At 56.4% G+C, this 22,084-nt stretch overlaps 2 protein-coding genes and 1 long non-coding RNA gene across 21 annotated transcripts in view; 2 read left to right on the top strand and 1 right to left on the bottom strand.

The window, feature by feature from the left end:
* Window positions 1–22,084, top strand: part of BUB1 (BUB1 mitotic checkpoint serine/threonine kinase) — a 63,074-nt gene that overhangs the window by 24,318 nt on the left and 16,672 nt on the right. The window lies entirely within an intron of this gene.
* LOC116441955 lies at window positions 8,492–11,620 on the top strand. Its single transcript, XR_004239305.1, has 3 exons — window positions 8,492–8,793; window positions 10,387–10,501; window positions 11,071–11,620. It is a non-coding gene; the product is annotated as an uncharacterized LOC116441955 (long non-coding RNA).
* LOC116441940 overlaps window positions 10,347–22,084 on the bottom strand; it is a 56,963-nt gene continuing 45,225 nt past the window's right edge. For 2 of the 15 annotated variants that reach the window (XM_032104436.1, XM_032104437.1), the window contains exons 4-18: window positions 20,930–21,095; window positions 20,377–20,456; window positions 20,227–20,299; window positions 19,100–19,138; window positions 18,955–18,996; window positions 18,807–18,860; window positions 18,670–18,713; window positions 18,549–18,588; window positions 18,426–18,466; window positions 18,278–18,316; window positions 16,942–17,064; window positions 16,405–16,545; window positions 15,077–15,369; window positions 14,223–14,427; window positions 13,549–13,611 (exon numbers count right to left, since the gene is read on the bottom strand). In XM_032104436.1, coding sequence (XP_031960327.1) covers window positions 18,458–18,466; window positions 18,549–18,588; window positions 18,670–18,713; window positions 18,807–18,860; window positions 18,955–18,996; window positions 19,100–19,138; window positions 20,227–20,299; window positions 20,377–20,456; window positions 20,930–21,095 — 547 coding nt within the window. In that variant the 3' untranslated portion in view covers window positions 13,549–13,611; window positions 14,223–14,427; window positions 15,077–15,369; ... (2 more) ...; window positions 18,278–18,316; window positions 18,426–18,457. Of the gene's footprint in view, window positions 10,475–13,169; window positions 13,417–13,518; window positions 13,612–14,222; window positions 14,428–15,076; window positions 15,370–16,021; window positions 16,029–16,404; window positions 16,546–16,937; window positions 17,065–17,901; window positions 18,090–18,277; window positions 18,317–18,425; window positions 18,467–18,548; window positions 18,589–18,669; window positions 18,714–18,806; window positions 18,861–18,954; window positions 18,997–19,099; window positions 19,139–20,226; window positions 20,300–20,376; window positions 20,457–20,929; window positions 21,096–22,084 lie in introns of those variants that run through there. The other 13 variants (XM_032104447.1, XM_032104448.1, XM_032104441.1 and 10 more) reach the window with 13 other exon arrangements.

Consider the following 22,084-nt stretch of genomic DNA (forward strand, 5'->3'; position numbering starts at 1 on the left):
TGGGAGGAGGTTTCTGGAGTGGAGCTGGGACAGGTGCTGATCCACGCATGGAATCACGGGGTGGTTTGGCTTGGAAGGGACCACACCAAGATCATTTACACTCTGTTTGTTGTCTGGTTCCACAGCAAAGACCATCCAGAACTGCCACCTCACCCTGACGGACAGCAGGAATGTCTTCCATAGCTCTTGTTTCGGAAAGGGAATGGCTGTTGGGAGCTCTGGCAGGACCAGGTAAGAAGAGAAATGGGATCATTCTGGCTGCTGCTGGAGGTGGTTTTCTGCTTTCAGGCTGTTCTTCTCATTGATCCTTTCACAGCAGTGTTCTAGGGCAAATTTGAGGGTAATTCCAGGAATTTCAAACCAGATAAAAACTGGTGGGGCAAAAAATGTGAACCTGATCCATTTCTGGTAATTCCAAGCTTCTCCCACAGCACTGTTCCAGGGGAAAGCTGATGAAAGGATAAAGATGCAGAGGAACAAGTGCTGTAAACCCCCCAGGCTCTCTGACAGAGCAAACCTTCCAGTAATGCCAGTACATTGCTCTGAGAGACTCTGGGATCACAAGGTTTTCCAGGAAAGCAAAACAAAGACAGAGATGAGGGAATAAGCATCCAGTTAAGAATGGTTTGGTGGGTGTAGGAATGATTCTTATATGTTTGATGCTTCCCTTTTTATTCCTGAATAATTTTAAAATGATTCCTTGAATAAATCATCTAAATTTGGGAATTTAAATTTGAGAGGGAACAGTGCAACATTAATACAGGCAGAGATCATGGAATGGTGGAATGGTTTGTGTTGAAAGCCCCATCTCTGAGCCTGTTCTGGGCAGGCTCCTGCCCATCGGCCACTCCTTGCAGGTGGACATGGAAGTGATGGAGGCGTTCAGGGAACGCTGATTGTTTTTCCCTGCCTCTGGCAGTCAGGTCATTACAAAGATTAATTGACCTCTTCCAGTGGGGAGACATTTAAACAAGAGGTGCCAAAAGAATTGGAGCTTCTGCACGATGAAATCTGCAAGTATCCAACTTAAGATCCCCCCTGGATCGTCACCGGTCCGACTCCCACAGACTGGTCACCTTGGCCAGGAGTGTCCAATCCTGCTGTCAGTGCATTGGGCCGGGGTCTCATTTTCATTTCATGTAAAGACCCTCTGGGTGCCCCCCAGTCACTGGAAAGACCGGACTGGGCTCCCAGGACAGTAATTCCAGGTGTTCTCTTCATGGGAATAGCACGGGAGCCTTCCCCTTGGCCAGAGGAGCAGCCAGTGCCTCCCTCAGTCCACAAATCCCCAGGACAGAACACAGAGAAAGCAACAGGAATATGGAAATCCCCCACAGTGGGAGATTCTGGTGCTCTGGATTAGATTTTGGATTTATAACGTTAAAGGGAGGGGTTTCAAAGACTGAAATACTATGTTTTATGACTTAAACATTTCCTTAAAAGACTTTTGAAACTGTACTACAAAAGCTGCAGAAGACTCCCACACCCTGAATGGGGCCCTGAGGCCTGACACTGCTCGCTGATGAAGATAAGATCAAGTAACAGCTCAGGGCTGGGGATATTCATGGAGCTCAGGCTTAACACCTCCAAGATGAGGAGCACGGCCCCAGGGCTATCAGCTGCCCGGGCTCGCACCAAGGGGTGGAGGGAGGAGAGGCTTTGGGTACCTTGGAAAAGCCGGTGGTCACAGACGCAGTGACTGCCCATCCTCCACTGTGCAGAGCCCAGCTGCGGGGTCCTCACCGGGGGGAGGAAGCTCATCCACAGCAGAAGGGGTGACATGGCCCAGCACAGGGGCCCCCAGACCCTGCAGCAGAGCACCAGAGATGATGCAACAGACCCTCAGTGTTGCAAGGGACAGTGTCAAGCCGGCCCCTGCAAGAGAGGCACGTGGGCGTTCCCGCCTGGCCCAAAGTGTGCATTAACCCACGGAATTCTGCACCCTTCGGCTGTGGCAGCATGTGGCGGCGTGGCCACGGCGCCCACGGGGGACCCTCACCACCGGCAGAGCGGATGGAGGGGAGCAACGAGACGTCGTTGGCACCCTCAGATGGGTGATGGGCTTCCATCCAACCCCTCTCCCTGTTCCCCCACGCACCCTTCTGTTTTCTATTTCTTTCTCTCTCTTCCCTTCTCTTTGCCTCTCTTCTATTAAATAAAATACATCCATTTTTTTGGCAACAACATCTAGCCTCGTTTGGTTTTAATCTCGTTTCTGGGGATATTTTGAACCTTCTGAGTTCTTTCTGGTTTATGCACAGAGACTGAGCTTGCTTTGCTTTTCTGGGTTTAAACCGGATCGTAACAGGGCGGGTGTGGAGGGGTTTTTCTCCCTCTCCTGTTCATTAGTGTTACCACTGCTCTTGTTGCTCTCACTATGTGTTGTCATTAATCTCAAATGATTGTATTTGGTTTCCATTCTTAAACTGTTCTGAGCTGGAATTTTGTCTCTGGTCTCTTCCCCATCCCACGGGGGGTGAGGGAGCGGCTGCTGGTGCCCAGCTGGGGTCCAGCCATGGCCCCGGGCACTTCTGGGGGCTCCGAACCCGAGGGACAGGAGCGGTTTTGGGCTCACAAAAAGAGACCCAGTGCTGCGTTTCAGGGGCTCAAAAGCAGGCGCAGAGCTTAAAAGCAGAGACTGAATCCTGCATTGTGGAGTCCTATTACCGCAGGCCGAGGCCCTAGGGTATATCACTGTGTCCCGCAGCCGTAGGGAGGAGGAGGAGGAGAGAAGATCCAGCAGGCAGGAATTGTGCAGCAAGATTGATTAATTATTTTACAAACTCTTTTATAGACTTCTTTCTTCACAGTCTAATTGGACAAAGGATCAGCCTCCCCTTGGGGGTGATTGGCTAAAATCCTAAAACATCCATTGTCAAAATATTTTTCTACTGTACCATAAAGAAGACTTTTCAAGGTTGCAGGTGGCTTGGTTGTTTACATAATTCTGCTACCTCTTCTGTGAGAGAGAAAAGTCTCAGAAAATAGCAAGAAAATCCTTGCTAGCAGCATTTCTCGATCTACAGAGTCCTGAGCGCAGGCTCCTATGGCCAGAGTTGGGACTCAGAAACAGTGACTAAATCCTGTTTTCAGGGCTTGAGGAAGAGAGCGAGGCCTGTGTGTTTGGGCTCACAAAGAGAAACGGAAGTGCTGCGTTTTGCTGGCCCTGAATTAAAGCCCAAGTGCCGTGTTTTGATGCTCAAAGTGGGCTCTTCGGGCCAGGGCGAGTCTGTGTCTCTGGGCTCCGAGTCCTGCCTCAGGCACAGCCCGAAGCCGGGCTCGCCGGCCCCACGCAGAGCTCGGGAGCAGCGACTCAGCGCCGCGTCCGGGGCTGGCGGCAGAGCCCGGGGCCGCGTCGTGGGGCCCAAGGCGGGCTCCGGGAGGGGCTCAGGGCTGAGAGCGGAGCCCGGCCCGGCGCGTCGGGCCCGGCTCGGGATCCCGGGGCTGCCCGGGCGCCGGCACAGCCCCGGCTCCCCGCGGAGAGCCGGCCGGAGCAGGAGCGGCAGCGCCGGGCTCGGCCCCAGCGCCCGTCCCGGAGCGGCTCCTCCCGGTGCCGATCCCAGCCCCGATCCCGCCGGGGGAGAGGCGGCACCGCCCGGGACCCGCAGCGGCCGCCGGCAGGACCGGGACCCGCGGCCCCGGTGCGGCCCCGGCGCGGCCCCGGTGCGGCCCCGGCGCGGCCCCGGCGCGGCCCCGGCGCGGCCCCGGCGCGGCCCCGGTGCGGCCCCGGCGCGGCCCCGGTGCGGCCCCGGTGCGCGGGGCGGGTCCGGCCCGGGAGAGAGGGGCGGGGCCCCGAGCGATGGAGCCGCCCCCGTGCCGGGCAGGGCGGGCCCCGGGGCCGGGCGGGGCCGGGGCTCTGGGGCGGTCCCGGGCGGGGCCGAGCGGGGCCGAGGGCGCGGCTTCAGGGGCGGCCCCGGGCCCGGCTCAGGTGCGCGGGGCGGGGTCCGCACAGGTGCGCGGGGTCCCAGGGCGGCTGCGCAGGGCGGGGCCGAGGTGATTTAAGCCCCCGAAATCGCCCCCGCCGCCATTTGCTCCCTCAGAGCTCGGGGAGGCTGCGGCCGGGTCGGGCTCCCCCGGCGTGGCCCGGGAGAGGCCCCCGCTCCCCCTCTTTCTTCCCCCTCTTTCTTCCCCGTTTCTCCTGCCCTTATTCTCCTCCTTCTTCCCCCGCTTATCGCCTCTTTCCTACCCCCCCAGTTTCTTTCTCTCTCCCCCACACCCTCCCTGTCTCTCCCAGCCCCCCGCCTGCCCTCTCCCCAGCGCCCCCCACCCTCTCTCCCTGCTCCCCTGTGCATCCCCGACCCCCCCACCCCTCCTTTCTCCCCTCTCCGTACCCCGCTCCCCAACCCGACTCCCCTCTCTTCCCCCTCCTCTGACCATCATCCCTCCCCCTCACCCGGCCTTTCCCTTCCCCCCTCGTTCTCCCCAAGCCACCCCGACTCCTCTCCCTACCCCATCTCATCCCTCCCCTTTCCCTCTTTCCCCCGCAGCCGCGGGGCTCGGGGCGCCGGAGAATAAAGCCCAGAGGGCCGGAGCCCGGCGCCCCTGCCCTCGCTGGAGCCTCGCACGGGGGACCCGCTCGGCGGGTCCCTCGTGCAGTACAAAAACAGCGCCGGGGCTCCGGCTTTCCACACATCACACTGGGGATCCCCTCCTCAGGAGGGGTTCCCGAGGGGGGTGGTGGGTTTCAGGGAGGGGGGTGTGTTGGGGTAGGGTGGGCCCCCTCCTCAGGAGGGGGTCCCGGGGGGAGTGGGTGGGGTGGGTTTCGGGGAGGGTGGTGGGTTGGGGCGGGCCCCCTCCTGAGGAGGGGGTCCCGGGGGGGGGTGGGTGGGGCGGGCCCCCTCCGGAGGAGGGGGTCCCGGGAGGGGGTCAGGGTGGGCCCCCTCCGGAGGAGGGGGTCCGGGGGAGGGGGTGGGGCGGAGGGGGGACTTTCCCCCCCTCCAGTCCCCGCCCCCTCTCCCGGAGCCCCTCCTCCGGACGGGGCTCGCCCCGGCCCCCTCTCCCGGAGCCCCTCCTCCGGACGGGGCTCGCCCCGGCCCCCTCCCCGGGACCCCCTCCTCCGGACCGGGGCCCAGGGGGGGAGGGAGGGGGGGGCGGGTGGGGTGGGGGGGAAGCAGAGGGGGTCACGTCACTCTGCACCATGAACACACATAGAGACCACAGGCCAAACCAACAGCGCCCCCCCCCACCCCACCCTCCCTCCCCCCGGGGCCCCGGTCCGGAGGAGGGGGTCCCGGGGAGGGGGCCGGGGCGAGCCCCGTCCGGAGGAGGGGGCTCCGGGAGAGGGGGCGGGGACTGGAGGGGGGGAAAGTCCCCCCTCCGCCCCACCCCCTCCCCCGGACCCCCTCCTCCGGAGGGGGCCCACCCTGACCCCCTCCCGGGACCCCCTCCTCCGGAGGGGGCCCACCCCACCCACCCCCCCGGGACCCCCTCCTCAGGAGGGGGCCCGCCCCAACCCACCACCCTCCCCGAAACCCACCCCACCCACTCCCCCCGGGACCCCCTCCTGAGGAGGGGGCCCACCCTACCCCAACACACCCCCCTCCCTGAAACCCACCCACCCCCCTCGGGAACCCCTCCTGAGGAGGGGATCCCCAGTGTGATGTGTGGAAAGCCGGAGCCCCGGCGCTGTTTTTGTACCGCACGGGGGACCCGCCGAGCGGGCCCGGCCCGTGTGGGGCTCCAGCGAGGGCAGGGGCGCCGGGCTCCGGCCCTCTGGGCTTTATTCTCCGGCGCCCCGAGCCCCGCGGCTGCGGGGGAAAGACGGGACAGAGGACGGGAATAAGGGAGCAGAGGGGGTCAAAGAAGGAGCGCAGGTGGGGGGTTCGGGGTGTGCAGGGAGAGGTGGGGTGGGGGGACAGGAAAGGAGGCGGGGGGAGGACGAGGACGGAGCACAGGAGGGGGGGGTCAAGGTGCAGAGGGGGAAAGAGGGAAGAGGAACAGGAGGAGGTGGAGGGGGAAGGAAAGGTGGGAGACGGAGGGGGAGGATTGAGGGCAGGTGGGGGGAATTGGGAGAGGAAGGGGAGCAGGGTGAGGGGGCAGGGGGGACCCGGGATGGGGGGGAAGGAACGGCGGAGAAGGGGAGAGAGGGTGGAGGGGTAGGGCAGGGTTGGGGTGTGTAGGGGGACAGGGAGGGGGGATGGGGGGAACCGGGCTGGGGGGGAGGGAGGGGAGGGCTAGGGGGGAGAGGGAGGGGGGGGTAGGGGGGGGAGGGTGTAGGGGGTGGGGGAGGGGAGGCAGAGGGGGGAGAACGGAGAGGGTTAGAAGAAGAGAAACAAACACAAATATAAAGGAAAAGAAATACAGAGACATAGAGATATGGAAATATAGAAATACAGAGCTCGGTCCGGCCACAGCCTCCCCCACCGAGCGCCGAGGGAGCAAATGGCGGCGGCGCCGATTCCCGAGGCTTAAATCCCCTCGGCCCCGCCCCGCGCAGCCGCGCTGGGGCCCCGCGCACCTGTGCGGACCCCGCCCTCCACACCTGTGCCGGCCCCGCCCCGCCCCGCCCGCGCCCGTAAATGCCGGCGGATCCGCGCCCGCTCCGCTTTGTGCAGTGAACGCTCATCCTGCTCATCCCGGGCTGCGGCGGGACCGTCGTTCGGGGCGCTGTGCGGAGCCCGGCACCGGGGGCTGCTCCCGGCGCTGCGCCGAGCCCGAGGCGCTGAGGTGGGAACGGGACCCGGGCCCGGGGATTCGGGGCTGGGTCCTGTCGGTGTCTGCTGGGGGTCCCGGGCAGAGCCGCTTGTCTCTCGGCGGGCGGGGTGCGGCTGCCAGGGTCGGAGAACTGAGGTGGGACGGGGGATGGCATTAGGGATCGGGATCGCCGCGGCTGGTAAGAGCCGCTCCGGGATTGGCGCTGGGGCCGAGCCCGGCGCTGCCGCTCCGGCTGCGGCCAGCGCGGGGCTGGGCTCCCGCCGGAGCTCCGGCTACGCTCCCGCTGCGGCCGCGGGGAGCCGGGGCCGTGCCGGTGCCGGGCCCGCCGGGAGGGCGGCGCTTCCCCGCAGCAGCCGCTGGATCGCGCCTGGAAGCGGGCGGGCCGCGGGGACCGCCCGTGCCGGCCCCGGCACCCCCCGAGGCCGCCGCTCCCTCAGCGCCGCCCGCCCTGTGGGGCGCCCCCTGGCGCAACCGGAGCGCCGGCGCTCCCGGCCCGGCCCCGCCCGCAGCCCCCGCGGGGACGCGGAGCTCCCCCAGCCCCGGCGCTGCCGGGGCCGCCGCACCCCCTGCGCACAGCAGCGCCCGCCTCCCCCTGCCCCGGGGCCGCTCCCCCGGGGGCCTCCCGCCCGCCGCGGCCCCGCCCAACGAGCGCGGCTGCAGCGGGACGAGCCGCTCCGGGCCGGCCGCTGGCGCCGAGGCCGCTGCTGCCGCTCCTGCTCTGACTGCGCCCGCTGCGGGACCGGGGCCTCGCCGGGGCTCGCTGCTGCTTGAGCTGCTCATCCCGCAACTGCCGCGTGAGACCTGATGCTCTCCTTCCTCCCCCCCGCTTTCTCTGGGGCTTGCATGCTCTAATGCAAGAACCTCTGGCTTTAAAAGTCCAATGAAAAATGTTTATTTTTTATTTCCAGGGCACAGGAGATCCTGAGTGGGAATGGATACACAAGGACTACCGAGTTGAACCCTTATGTGAACGCCTTATCTGGAGATTGAACCCACACCTGGGCATTCTCAGTACCCTGCTCCAACCAAGCCAATCTCAGCTCCTGGGAATGTCCTGCCTGGGATGGGAATGCCAAGTGCCAGCAAGGTAATTCCTATGCAAATACAGCTCCTTCTTTTATGCTAATGCTGCTTTCCACACCAGCCCCTGCAATGGCCCCAGGGCAGAGCTCCATGGCCAGCACCTGATCATGGAACAACACAGGTGAGCAGTTGTGTGACAGCACTGAACTCTTCCCATAACCCTGATTTCCTGCCCTTTCCAGGATTTACCCAACAGCTGTAAAGGTGCTTGTTCCATGGCCCTTTCCAGGGAGAAATGAGCAAGGCAAGTCCTGAGGGTTCACTTGGTCCACGGCCAAAGTTCTTCTGGAGAATGTCGGGGCTGCTCCTGCCTGCAGAGGGGCCTTTCCCACAGGTGAGTGTTCACAGCCCAAAATCCCAGTGGCTGCTGAGGCTGGGCCAGCTTTTCCAGCCCAGAGCTGCACAGAGCTCTCAGCGACTCCTGCTCACTGCCAGGAGTGGTCCTTGGTGCTCCTTCTGTGTGTCCCAGCTGGCAGGGAACAGGGGGAAGGAGAAGGCTAGGACGCCCAGGAAGGGAAGCAGCAGCTCTTGTGCTTTGGATTTACAGAGAGGAGCTGTGCCTGCAGTGTCCTGCCCGTGGCACACAGCGTGCCAAACACACATCCCGGGAACGGGCACTGGGCTGCCCGGGCAGTGCTGGGATGGACATGGATAAAGGGCTGCCCGCGGCCCCTCGGCCAGGGGCTGCTCTGAACAGGCATCCGCAGATGCTTCAGCCCCGACAGACCCCACTGACACCCCAAAAATGCCCCAAGGAACAGCTGGCACTGGGGAATGTTGGCACAGGGTGTTTGCAGAGGGGCTCAGACAGCAATTCCCAGTGCTGACCTCCCACACTCCTGCCAGCTATGTCCCAGCCACCCAAAATGCCTTCCCTTCCAGCCTGAGGCCATCATCCCTCAGCAGCATTAAAGCCAAGGCAAGCTTCCCCCACAGAAATGAAATGCCAAGCAATAATCCTTGGAGATGCCTTAAAATGAAAGGTTAGAGTTGGATAAGTTTGGAGTTTTTCAGGGAGCCAGCTGGAAGTGCAGAACTGATGGAAAGCTTCCACAGGTGGGTCACACTGGAGGTGCCCTGAAGGCAGGGAATGTGCCCTGAGTTTCCTGAGGGAAAAGAGCTTCCAGAGGCCACTCCTGAGGCTCTGGAATGAAATCAGCTCCTGCAGGGAGACAAGTCCTCCCGTGGGCACAGGGGCTGCCTCAGCAGGGGCTGGGAGCGCGTCCAGCCAGCGCCTTCTCCTGCTTTAAAATAGCACCTGGAGCCCGGGCTCGGGGGGTGCAGGCAGCTGAATTCCAGGGAACTCTGTCAGGTGCCCCCAGGGACATTGGGGGGGGGCTGGGGGATGAGGGTTACAAACAGCAAATTCTATGGAACATGAAGCTGTCCTTGCCCTGACCCTGCTGAGCTTCCCTGGAACCTCTGCTGGCTCCTGACACAGCTGGTGTTAAAGCAGCAGCTGTGCATGGGAATATCCACGCTGTGAGGCACTGTGAAGTTATTCCAGCAGGAACTGAGCAGGGAATTCAGGGCTGTGGGTATAATTCATCTGAACTAGCAAAGCTGATAGTGAACCTCAAATCTGGGCACCACACAGGGAACAATCTTTGTGCTGCCCTGGCAGCCAAAGCCCCTGGGCTGGGAAATTTCAGCAGCCAAGTGTATGGAATTATCTCAATCCCAGCATCCCACAAAGGGACAACCCAAGTCCCAGGACTGTGTGAGTGCTCGTGTCCTTCAGCTGCTGCTGGCGGGACAAATTCTCCTCTGCACCCTTGGCCCCGGTGGGGCGGGAGCTGAGCAGGAGGGGAGGGAGAGTGGATTGGCTGCCCAGGAAGTGCTGGAGATGAGGCTGCTGGGATCTCATCTGAATCAACTGAAAACATTTTTTCCCTGGCAGAAGATGGGAGCCAAAGCAGATCCCTCCTGGCCAGGCTGGTGGGCAGCAGCTGGATCTGCTCTGGGGGAAAACACCCTGCACTTGCCAGGAGCTCTGACTCTGCTTTTCCTACCAGCTCCTGAGCAGTGTCAGGGCCACTATGAGGGAGTTCAAAACAAATAAATCCCAGAGCCCCCAGAGTGAGTAATAATCCCAACAGAGAAATGCACCGTTGTCATAAAAGGCTTAAAGATCTGTTAAAAATGCTATGATGACACTGTAATGGGATTCCCAATCACCTTCTTAAGGCTTTTGGTTCCATTTTGATGTATTTTTAGTCCCTCAATGGGCAGCTTGTAGAATTCATCCTGGGATTTAGAGGCTGAGCAGGGTTGGCTTTGGATTGATCTTCACCTCTGGTCCCACTTTGTGCAAACACAACTTGGGCCAAGGTGGGTGAACCCATTACCTCAGCTTTTCCCTCAAAAATATCCCCTACTTACTTCCCTGTAGATGAACTCAGATTTTGCCCCCAACTGTCCACTCCTCACCTCCATTTGCCCTCAGAGTGTCCATTCTGTTCCTCACAGGTGCACTGGTGATGCCAGGGAGGTCCCTTTGCCCACAGTGCCTTTTTCCTGCCCCTCTCCAGCCTGAGGCCGCTCCTCTGCTCCCTCTCTCCAGCCTTGTCCCACATGGCAGGGCACAGAAGGGGAAAGGTTTCAGAAAATGTTTTTGCAATTAATTAATAATTATTTCCAATTCCCCAGTGAGAAGAACGTGAACTCAAAGCCATTTGGGCCTGACAGTCCCCTGCAGCGAGAGCTCAGCACACATCCACAGAGGCAATTCCAGCATCTGAAAGAAAGAAAGAAGAAGAAAAAGGTGATTTCTTTTCTTTCAAAGTTATTTCAAGTTATTTCAACTGTTGCTCTCAATTTTGGTTGGGTGAGTGGTGAGCACAGGTCATGCCATTCACAAGGATGTGAGTGATGCTTTCTGGGGTCAGAGCAGCTGATTTCCAAAGTTCCCTTCCTGCCCCATGCCTGATCTGCACAGGAGAAAACCTCTTCCCTGAAGGGATTGTGCTCCCTCTAATCCCATTTGCCCAGTCTGTTCCATGGGGATATTGCCAGCCTGGGGCAGCACAGGCAGACACAGCCCTCAGCACTCTGCTCCAAACACAGCTCCTTTGCAGACTGCCTCTGCCGTGGGGTTTTCTCCAGAAGAAATCAAGGAATTGCTCACAGCAGGGTGGAGATTGACTTATTCCAAAGGGAAGCAAAGGATAAATATTCCTGTAAGAGCCCTTGGGATCTGCTGGGCTGAGGTGGGAAGGGGACATTCATTCCCTGCAGGGCCAATACACAACAACCTCCAACCCAAAGCACAGACTGGCAGGTGGGGTCTGACAGCACCACTCTGACAAACCTCCTTGTCATTCTTCCCTGCAGTGACTTTTGCAAGCAAACTCTGAAGCTGACAAGCCCAGAAGCTCCGTCCATCCACTCTGGAACGAAAGGATACTCCAGGGATGAGGCACATTCCCAGCAAACTCTCCCAACACAGCCCGGAGGCAGCGCTGGAGCTCGGGTGTGGGGCTGGGAAGGGCTGCCAGGAGCACGCACCCCCAGGTGGGGTGGCAGCGGCAGCAGCAAATTCCCACAGTCCCTGAACCCAGGGCAGCCCCCTCTGGGGACAGCTGGGGACTCATCCCACACCACGGGCAGGACCAGGGGCCCTCCAGTACAGGCTGGTGGGGCCAGAGCCCATTGGGTTTGGCTGCTCAAACACCAAAGCTTTTGGCAAAGATGGGACAAGTTCAGTGGGTTTTCCTGTCCTGAGAGAGAGAAGAAATTGTTGAAATTAAGCATGGAAATTAAGTCCACTGTGGAAGTCAAAGGCTCCTGGCTTTCCCACTCCTGTTCTGATTGCTCACTAGAGGGTTTTATCCATAAAAAAATGAGAGGTGGTACCAAATAAAAGAGCTCTTTTTCAACACTTTTTCCCTACTTTTTTTCATACATTAAAAGGATGTCCATTTTTTCTTAGTGCATTCTTTTCCTAATTTTAACAGAACCGTTTTTCCTTCCAGGCCCCACTTGTGGGGTATTTGCTCCTTTGCCATGGGACTTTGGACAAAGGAAGAGAAGGATCTGCTCCACACGGGTGTCATCCTATGGGGAACACCCCCTGTACCAGCCCCAGCCTGTGCCAAGCATGCTGCCTCACTCTCCCCATTCTGGATGCTGGCTCCAATCCAGTCTGAGTTTTCCCCTGTTTTCCATGTCTAAGGACAGGAACTTGTCCTGGTCAGGGTGTAAGGCCTTAAACTGCACCTTGATCTGGGGGGCTGTGACTGGGATTCCAGCAGGGAATTCATTGTTTTACAAATAAAAGTTATTCCAGGGAGCTGCTGCTTCACCACACAGTGTCAGCAAAAGAGAGAAAACACCAAAGGTGTATCCAAAAACAAGGATTAAATGATTCCTCCTGCTTTGAGTGGGATCAGGGCTTATGCTGCCCTGGAATGACAAAGAACTTCTCCCTCAGCCCCCCAGAGAGCCCTTGAAAAGCCAAAGTGCAGCAGGGAAGGAAGGAAAGGCACCTGCTGGGGACAGCACAGGTCCAGCTGCTCATGGGGACTGGGAATGAGTCTGGAGCCAAAAGCCCCTTCCCAGGCTGGAGGGGCCTGCCTAAAGCACCACCTCTGGGAAGCAAAGGGCTATGGAAGAAAGGGAGTGGGAATTTACAATAATAATCACAATGTATCGGGAAAGAGCAACAACAGAAGCAACAATCATTCCAAGGGAGCAGGAGGGATGCTGAGCTTTAAACGAGGTTTGAGTGAGGCAGCAGCTCCTGGCAGTTCTAACCCACGGCTCCAGGTCTGCGCTTCCAGGAGCACTGCAAGCTCCTCCTGCCCAGGCCCTGGCTTTGCCTCCTGCCAGTACTCGGCACCTCGGGCACGGTTGGGTGCGAGTGCTCCAGTGCTGCTGCCCAAGGGAGCAGGAAAATGGCCACTAAACCCCTTCCCACTGGGCTGGCTCCGAGCTCTGCCTGGGGAAAACATTTGGCAGCCCAGGCATTTCAATGAAATCAGTTTCCATCACTTTGAAGATGCACTGAATAAACCCAGGGCACATAAGTAAACCTCTCCCCATAAGGACAGCCCAGGGAATACACAGTTATCCCTATGCCTGGCCAAACAAACCAGCAGCCAGGTTTTGGGGAGAGACTCCAGACTCTTATCTCCTTCCCTGGCTGTAAACCACTTGCAGAGGCTTTGGAGTTCATACAAGCTTGTCAGGATTTGGCTACTTCATTTAAATTCCATTCAGATACTGGAATGGAAGTGTCCTAAAGGCACCTCCACTCAGACTTTAATTTTAAGCTCTCTACCACTGAACAATTTGGATGTTCTTTTCTTAGGAACACCCCACCTCTGCTTCTTTAGGTGTCTCCATGTGGGACATCAATTAAATGTGGACAAATTTTAGAACGCAGCTTCCAAGTCAAGTTACCTGCTAGGAAATTACTCCAGCTCTCTGGCACCTTGGGCTGTTTTAAACACAGCCTGGCCCTTCATGGCTGAGGCTCTGAGCTACACAACTTGTGAGCTGGCAAGTAACAGCAGCTGAGGTCTCATCCCAGCTGTACACAAAAACAGGGAGGGGGGGCTGCACTTGGATACATGCAGGCAGGGTTGGGCCCCTTCTGAAAGCTTCAATCCCTGTTTTTCAGAGACTCAATCAGGGATAATGACATTTTCACAAAGCTCTCTTAAGGCACGTGAAAATCTGAGCAAGAAAATGCAATCAAACCCTTTGTTCCACTGGCCTCACGCCCCAAATTCCAACGGGACAGACAAGTCCCTCTCCTCGCAAGGCAACGTCTCCTACCTGGATCTGTGCCTTCCCCAGCCTTTGGTGGCCGCTGTCTCCATCCTCACACACTTCCTCATCTTCCTCCTCAGCAGGCCTGGCTTCCTCATCCTGCAGAGCAAGCACAGGGACACTCACCAGCCTGCTCATCCCAACCCTGGGCAGCAGGGATGGACTGCTGGGACCCCCTGGACAGTCACCCCTCTGCTGGGCACCATCCCTGCTCTGCAGTCCATTCCCGTTCCTGGCCTGGCATCTCCTTTGAATGGGATGTTAAACCACAACCACTTGCTCTGCTGGGTTTTGGGACATCAGAGACTCCCCCAAGGCAGTGGACAAAGCTCCTGTTCCCACAGCCTCTGCCTCCCAAAGCCCTGCTAGGGCCAGGCAGAGCAAAGGAAACCCCTCAGTTCCTGCTGGAAATTTCCTCTTGTGCCTGTAAAACCAGGGAAATCGTGGCTGCCCCATCCCTGGAAGTGTTCAAGGCCAGGCTGGCTGCAGCTTGGAGCACCCTGTGGATGGAATGAGGTGATCCTTAAGGTCTCTTCCCACCCAAACTATTCTGCTATTCCAGGATGATTCTGTGATCTCTCCCTGCATTTATTTTGCATCGCTTCCTCTCTAATTTGAATTCCCAAATCTAAATTATTTTTTAAAGAAATCATTTAAAATTATGCCAGGAATAAAAAGGGGTGCATCAAACATACAAGAATCATTCCTACCTCCATCAAATCATTGTTAATTGGAAGCCTATTTCCTCATCTCTGTCCTTAACTTTTCTTTCCTGGGAAACCTTATGATCCCACAGTTTCTCCAAGAGATTTACTGGGATTGCAGAAAGGTTTGCTCTGTCAAGGAGGCAGGGGGGTTTACAACACTTGTTCCTCTGCATCTTTATCCTTTCACCAGCTTTCCCCTGGAACGGTGCTGCAAGGGAAGTTCAGAATTACTAGAAATGGATCAGGTTCACCTTTTTTCCTCGCTCTTTTCCAGCTGCTTCAAAATTATTGGAATTATCCTCAAATGAGGCCTAGAAAACTACTGTGAAAACATCAATCAGAGGAACATCTTGAAAAGAGAAAACCACATCCAGCAGCAACCAAAACAATGCCATTGCTATTCTTACCTGGTCTCCAGGTGCTCCTGCCAGAGCTCCCAACACCCACTGCCATTCCATGAGGGTGAGGAGGCAGTTTTGGATGTGTTCTTTGCCACGGGATGGGATAACAGAGCCCAGAGGGTCTTTGTGTCCCTTCCAAGCCACCCCATGATTCCATGATACCATCAGCACCTGTACCAATTCCATTCTGGAAAGCCCAATTCCATTCCTCCCATCAACTCAGAATTTCTCCCTTCCTCTCTCTGCTCCACATCAGGCATGTGTTGCCACGTGCCACAGGCATGGGATGCCTCAGCATTGCCTGGGAATGCCACTCAAGGCTGCCCTGGTGGCCTCAGCGCTCCAAAATGCCCAGCTGGCTCCCGTTCCAGTCGGGAATGTCCCAAACAGCAGCGTGGGGTGTGCCCTCTGCCATCCCACCATTGGGGCAGCTCCCATAGAATGTGACCGACTTACTGGGTTTGGAATTCCTGGCTTAAAAGTCAGGTGGTGAAATATCCTCTCCTGGGAATATCCAGAAGACCAGAAGGCTCCCTGGAAGCCACAGGTCAGGGACAGAGTCAGATGAACGATCCTGAACTGGTTTTCAGGGGATGCATCCCTAGCCTGTGGCTGCAAAAACTCCAGAGCTGTTCCTTCCCCCTGGACAGCCAGGGAAAACATCCCCAGCATGGATTTCTGACAGGAAAAACCTCACTGCTCCAGGCTACTTGGCTCCTCCCAAATCCAGGCCAGCACTCCAACAGGCTCTAAGGACAAACCAACAGCAAAGACCATCTCAGGGCACGCGCCACGAGCTGGGCGTCACATTCCTCACTGGAACTGGGCTGTTCCCACATCCCTGGGACAGTCAGGAGCATCCCCTGTTCCTCGCTCTTCCATTCAGGAGAAAGAGACAACAGAGCTGTCAAACAGCCAGTGTGTAACCCCAACAATCCAGGGAAAACCACCTTGCTCTGGGGAGAAACATCATGCCCAGTTATGGAAAAAGCCAAAGAGCAGTACTGGAAACACTCCCAGGCATGGAGGCTCCCAGCTCCGGAAATGCAGCTCACAGGCTTCTTCCCATGGGAACCCCAATCTTGCCCGGGACTGGGCTCAGGGAGTAAGTCCTGCCCGTTCCACCACTCTGGCACAGACACCCCAGGAAGGTGTCCCTGACCATGGCAAGGGGCTGAACAGGATGGTCTGTAAGGTTCTTGCCAGCACAGACCATTCCAGGAGTTTAAGGTGGATTTGAGCAGCTCCTGGGGACATGAACACCACCCATACCTCCCACCTGGCTCAGCCCAGAGTCCATCCAGCACTCACAGAGAACTGAACCCACAACTGGGAAACACCATGGAAAATCATGCTGACATCTCAAATCCTGACCCTGAGCATTAACCTTTTACCCCTGACCTTTGACCTTTTGACCCCGACTGCCTGACCTTTGATCCTTGACCCCTGACCTTTGACCCCCAGCTGACCCAGCCTTTGACCCTGACTTTTGACCATTGACCTTTACACCTTGAGCCCTAACCTTTGACCCCCCCAACCTTTGCCCTTTGACCCTTGCCTTTGGATCTGTGACACCTGACCCCATGACCTTTGACCCCAATCCTCTTTGTGTGACCTCTGTACTTTGACCTTGACCACCTTGAACTTTGACCCCTGGACTTTGACCTTTGACATCCTGACCCCCCAACCTTTGCCCTGACTTTTGTCCCTTTATCCCCTAACCTTTAACCCCCTCTACTTTACCCTTCACTCCTGCTCTACACGCCCCAGCCCCCAACCCATACCTGTCACTCTCCAGCCTGCAGCTGTCATCCCTTCTTTTTTGGTGGGGGGCTTGGCCTCCTCTGAGGGTTCCAGGGTTATCCCAGCACCAGGGTTACTGAGCTGTGCTGCAGTGAGGGTTCCAGGGTTGCTGCATTGTGCTGCTGGTGGGGGGAAAATGGTGCTGTTAGGGGTGGTGTAAGGGCTGGTGCACCTTTTCCCTGTATTCCTAACCTCCACTGTGTACTCTCCACCCTGTTAGGGAGGCTCTTTGTTTGGCTGCACCCAAACCTTGGCGATGAACATCGCCTCGCAGACAGGACGGGACCAAGGAAAAACAAAACCCAGATGGGGGAAAAAAAAAAAAAGCCCACAACTAGGAATATTATGCATTTTAAAATTAGTTGAAAAACCTGAAAGGCAAAAATCACACACACAAGGTTAGAACCAGTCAACACACACACTCTCACAGACTGACACACGCAGACACAGACAGACACACACTCTCACAGACAGACACCCCTTCTTCAGCTCACACACTGCCTGCAGCCCTTACTCACAACACTCCACTGATGAAGACGCTTCAACACATCTTCCAACTGCTGCTCCCTGACATGGAAGGGCAGATTCTGGGAAAAGCGGTAGCATCGGTGACTGCAGGGATCGGAATCGGCCTTGGGGACCTGCAAGACAACATGAGGCAGTCTACAAGGAGCTGACAGCTCAGAGTTATGCCCATACACCAGGCCCGTAAGTTTTCTACACAAAACCCCACAGACAAGAGATGAACCACAAAGTTTTACAACTGTTCAACCCAGCCACGACTCTACGTGCCAGGGCAGGGCAGCTCCAAGTGTAAGCACACCAAATAGAAGCAAAGATGACACGAGGACTTGAGATAACTCTCCAGAAGATAAATTCTAGACCCGATATGCTTTGAGGCAATGGAACCTATGGAACTACCACAGTGAGGAGGGTCCAGAGAAGTCCATGGCCCATGAAAAAAAGATACTACCAAAAGTGAGAAGGAAGATGGATGAGAACATCTTGTGTACTTCTTCTGGTCTCCAAAAGCAGAACTGTAAAGATGCCGGAATGAGCCCGATCCGGGAAAGGACGCGAGCAGAGATCCCCGCTGCCGCTACGGCCCAGAACGAGGCCGAGAAAGCACCGAGACGTAACAAAGCCCTGTGACACAGAAGAGGATGGACACAAACTACAGAACATAGACACAAATGACATAACACAGACACGAGCTGAACCTGCCCAGCAATGGGTACAAGATTGCTAGAGCAAGATGAGCCAGAGGCTGGCGATGCTGAAGGAAAGAAGGCTCTATGGCAACAGCACGTGACAGTGAAACGTAACTCCTTCCAAGAAGCCAGTGCCAAAGCTGCTCAGAGGATGCTTGAGAAGCTCGGCAGGCCTAGAGAAGGAGGCAATGACTGCCAGGTGATACAAAGGGATCCCTAGGGAAGGACTCTGCCACCAAAGGCTGAAGTGACGTTGCAAAACGTGACCAACCAGCAAGTGGCCAAGATGCCCGCGGGCGGCTACGCCAGTGAGGAGGTAAAATGGAGACCGTGGCGATCGTGCCAGATCCGAAGGCGAGCTCCTCGGGCAAAAAGATCCACGATGATGGCGAGACTCAAAGGCCGATGACAGAGATGGGTGGGAACTGCCCTGCCCAGCAAAGGCTCAGGTGATGCTGAGGAGAAACCCTCTCCCTTTACTTCCAAGGGGCCCTCCCACAACAGCCCTCTCCTCTAAGCTAACTTCCAATTGCCTCCTGGAACTCCAAAGGCCTTTCCCTTCTCCCAACCACCGCTCCCAACACTTAGCTTTCTGAAGACAAACGGACAAAATCCATCCTTGACAGAAAAAATGCATCAGCACCTCAGATGTCAACACGTTCCCCACGGTCCGCTTTGGCAGCTGCGAAAGATGGAGAACAACGAGAAAATTCAGCCTCTGACAACACACGCCAAAAGAGACCCCTTCCGCAAGGCCCCCTCCCTCGAAACTGCCGAGGCTCATCGCTTACCTGCTCTCTCCAAGCTTCAGCTCCACACCTGCTCACGGTACCTAAGACAACAAAACAGAAAACGTCACTGTTGCCCTCAAGAAGAGCATCCCCGGGCTACTCCACACCACTGCCCCGGCTCACCTCAAATCTTGATCTGACTCTGGAGGTGGCCAGGACAAACCTGCACAATGAAAAGGGACACGCTCAGCACGCTGCCACAGACCGCTGGCCTATCAGCCACCCCACCTACATGCCAACTCACCTGCTCGCCTCTGGCCCTTGGCACGCCCAGGGCGGCAGCAGCACCTGCAGAGAAGCAAAGCAAAACCACACGAAACATGCTGAGAGACTGTGAAACCACAGCCTCCCTGCTCCGACTGAAGTACACCACACCTATACCTTAGGCTTGCACCCTCCAGCATCCAGGGCCAGGACATCCTGCAAGTGGACCACCTAAAACACACAAACAACAACGGATGCTTAGAGCTGCACCAAAAATTGAGACGGAGGCCATAACACCTCGTTCTGCCCACCGGTCACTGCTCACCTTGCTCCATCGTCCTTGACTGCCAATATCCAGCATTACTTCCTAAAAAATAAAAAGACATGGAACAATGCTGTAACGTAGTCACCATTTACTCTGCCCCTGCAAAGACAAACAGCAACTGACCTTCCCATGGGAACCCCCTCACCTGGTATGGGGCACTCTGCCACGGATTTAATCCATCTGCCTCTGAAAGAAAGTTATTACACAAGTCAAGGTGCTGCATGATAACTTAACAGCTCCAGCCATCCTGCATCAATCTAGAAATACCAGCTAGAGTCCAACTGCACCCTACATTACAAATTTCAAGTCCCCAGGATGCAACTCCCCTGCAGAGCACACGCATGAGGTCGTCGACCTGGAGATGTGGGATGACTGCAAAATCGTGGGCTCGACGGGCCAAGCTGATCGAGAAGTTAATAGTACAGTCTTAGTCTGATTACACCTACACACCAGACTATGCAGCAGGGCAGAGCAGCTCCAAGCCAAGCACACACAGAGGCCTGTTATGCAGGAGATGACAAATGAGGGGATGCAACAAGGAGAGAAAACTCTCAGCAAGAAGAATGACCACAGGGACCGAGAGAATGCAGAATGAGATGACCTAGGCAAGACCGACAGTGAGCCAATGAGGCTCGAAGAACCCTGGCAGAAGAAGACACCAACAGAAGGACTCATTCCAGGAGCCACCTGGCAAAACCACAAAGATGGATGCCTGAGAACTGTACCATCAGCATCCTCTATCTATCTCCACATTCTTACAAGTCCTAATCTGCTATAATGGATCACTGTGGAGCACAGCTGCTGATACAGCTCAGAACAAGACCATAAAAGACGTCCGACTCAACTCTTCTAAAGAGAGATGCGATTCCGATGGGCGGCCGAGCTCGCGAGTCAAAGGTTCGATGGTATCGGCACCGGGCCGAGGAATGTGGAGTTGGAGATGCTAAGGATGATGCCTGGCATTTTGGATAACCCCCTCAAAGGGGTAAGGCAAAAGACCTGCAACACAAGATGCTCAAAAGACACAGAACACACAATAGACAAGTGACACAACACGCACCGGGACTGCTCTGCCCTGTGCACCTCAGCATTGTGATCAAAAGTGAGACTTCCCCTTTACATGGCCTAAGAGGCTCTTTCTCAGACATCCCCAACTCCAAAGCTTATTCAAAAACCCCTCCTGACGAGTCCCGACCCCGCACCCTGCTTTCATCTCTTCTGTGGGGTGTAGCCCTCGACTTATCCCTCGGACGTCTGGGGATGTGAATCCACGTCGGGTGCAAAAGACGGCCGCCTCACCATCTGGGAAGTTCCTGCCCTCAGTAGGCCATACTCTCTTAGTTGGCTACAGTAAAGAAAACCAAACATGAGTGCATGAGACTAACAGCACATCAGCCAAAACCCAACAATTCCACTACTCACCGGCTCCTAAGAATGCCCGGGACCTCGGCCCGCCTGCTCCGGCCACACTCAGAGGCCGACGCCGTCGTCGCAGGGCACACCTGAGTTAAGAGGAGACAAGGTTCCGTGGCACTGCTGAAACCTGAGTGGGACCTCGCTCCTCCTCCCCACCTCCCCGACTTGCTGCAAATCCTCCACCATTGCTGAAGGCTACCCAGACAGCACCTCCAAATGGAAAAGGTAAAGGCTTCATCACAGATTCCTGTAATACTTCCAGAGGGCTCCCAAGAGCAGCTCGAGGGTGGCAAACCAGCTCTGTCAGCTGGTCAGCAAGAGGGTTCAGCCCCGATAGGTGTAATACAAGTAGACTGCCTAAAGCACACAAATGGATGCTTAGAGCTGCACCAGAATTTGGCACCCAAGCAATAACAACTGGTTCTGTCCACCGGTCAGTCCTCACCTTGCTCACTTGACCTTGACTGCTGCTATCTGGCTTTACTCCTAAAAGATAAAGAACAGCCCGGTAACATAGCCACCATTTAAACCACCCCTGAAAAGCCAAACAGTGACCAACCTTCTTGGGGGAGAAGGGGCAAAACAAAACAGAAAGATGCATGCTGACGTAGGGTCCAAAAGCATCATGTTGCTGGGGTAGTTTCCATCTGAAACTGTTTGACCGTGACCTCTTTCCCCGAGGGTCTCTGTCACACTGGACCAGCAGTTTGAATGCTGCAGACCACCTGTAAAACACACAAAAAAATGCTTACAGTTCCATCACTAATACAGCAACTCCAGTAGCACCCAGTTCTGTGCTGGAATCAATGCTCATCTCTGTTGCTGGTACTCATCCTGCCCACGGGTCCCCTGGTGCCCATACCCCACTCCACCTACCCCCCACTCTACTCCACAGGACAGAGCAGTTCCAAACACAAACACAAACAACACATGATGCTACAGTGTGACACAAGGATGATTAAAAAGCTCTCAGCAAGAAGAACAACAGCAAGGATGGACACGATGCCAAAAGAGATGACCAATGGTATGGCAACCGTGGACAGAGGAGGCTCTAAGGAGCAGAAGAAAAGACTGGAACAGTGACCTGTTCTAAGAGCTGTCAGTCAGTCACAATGATCAAGATGGCTGTGAGACACTGCCACATTCAGAATGCTCCCATATCCTGACAATCTTACAAGCCCCAGGACATTACAGCTCACAGCTGGAAAGGATGGATGGCAGTACAGACGGGAACAAGGCCTCAAAAGACATCTGACTCGGTGCTTCTGATTTGGGATGCCAAGACACAGCCAAGCCCACCGTAAAAGAACAAACGAGATCGGCATCGTGCCGACAAGAGTGAATGTTTGAGCACCTGGAGATGATGGCTGACACTTGCAATAAGCCCCCTGAGGGGAAAAGGCCTCCGAGATCTGATCCAAGGGATAACAAAGACACAGAAGACACGCTGGACAACACAACACAGACTGGAACTGCTCTGCCCTGCACACCCTATGGTCTGATCACAAATAGAGCCACTCCTTTCAGCTGGCTTAAGAGGCCCCTTAGAGGGCATCCCTTTCCCCTATGCTAAGTTTTAAATCTCTCCTGGGAATTTCCATCCCACCATCCTCCCATCTCTGGATCCCAGCCCCCAACTTAGCTTTTGGATGACTGGTGACATGAATCCACACTGGACACAAAACAAGTCCACCTCAGCTGTCTCGGAAGGCCC

This window comes from Corvus moneduloides, chromosome 3, assembly GCF_009650955.1.
Source record: "Corvus moneduloides isolate bCorMon1 chromosome 3, bCorMon1.pri, whole genome shotgun sequence".
In the NCBI taxonomy this organism is placed as follows: domain Eukaryota; kingdom Metazoa; phylum Chordata; class Aves; order Passeriformes; family Corvidae; genus Corvus; species Corvus moneduloides.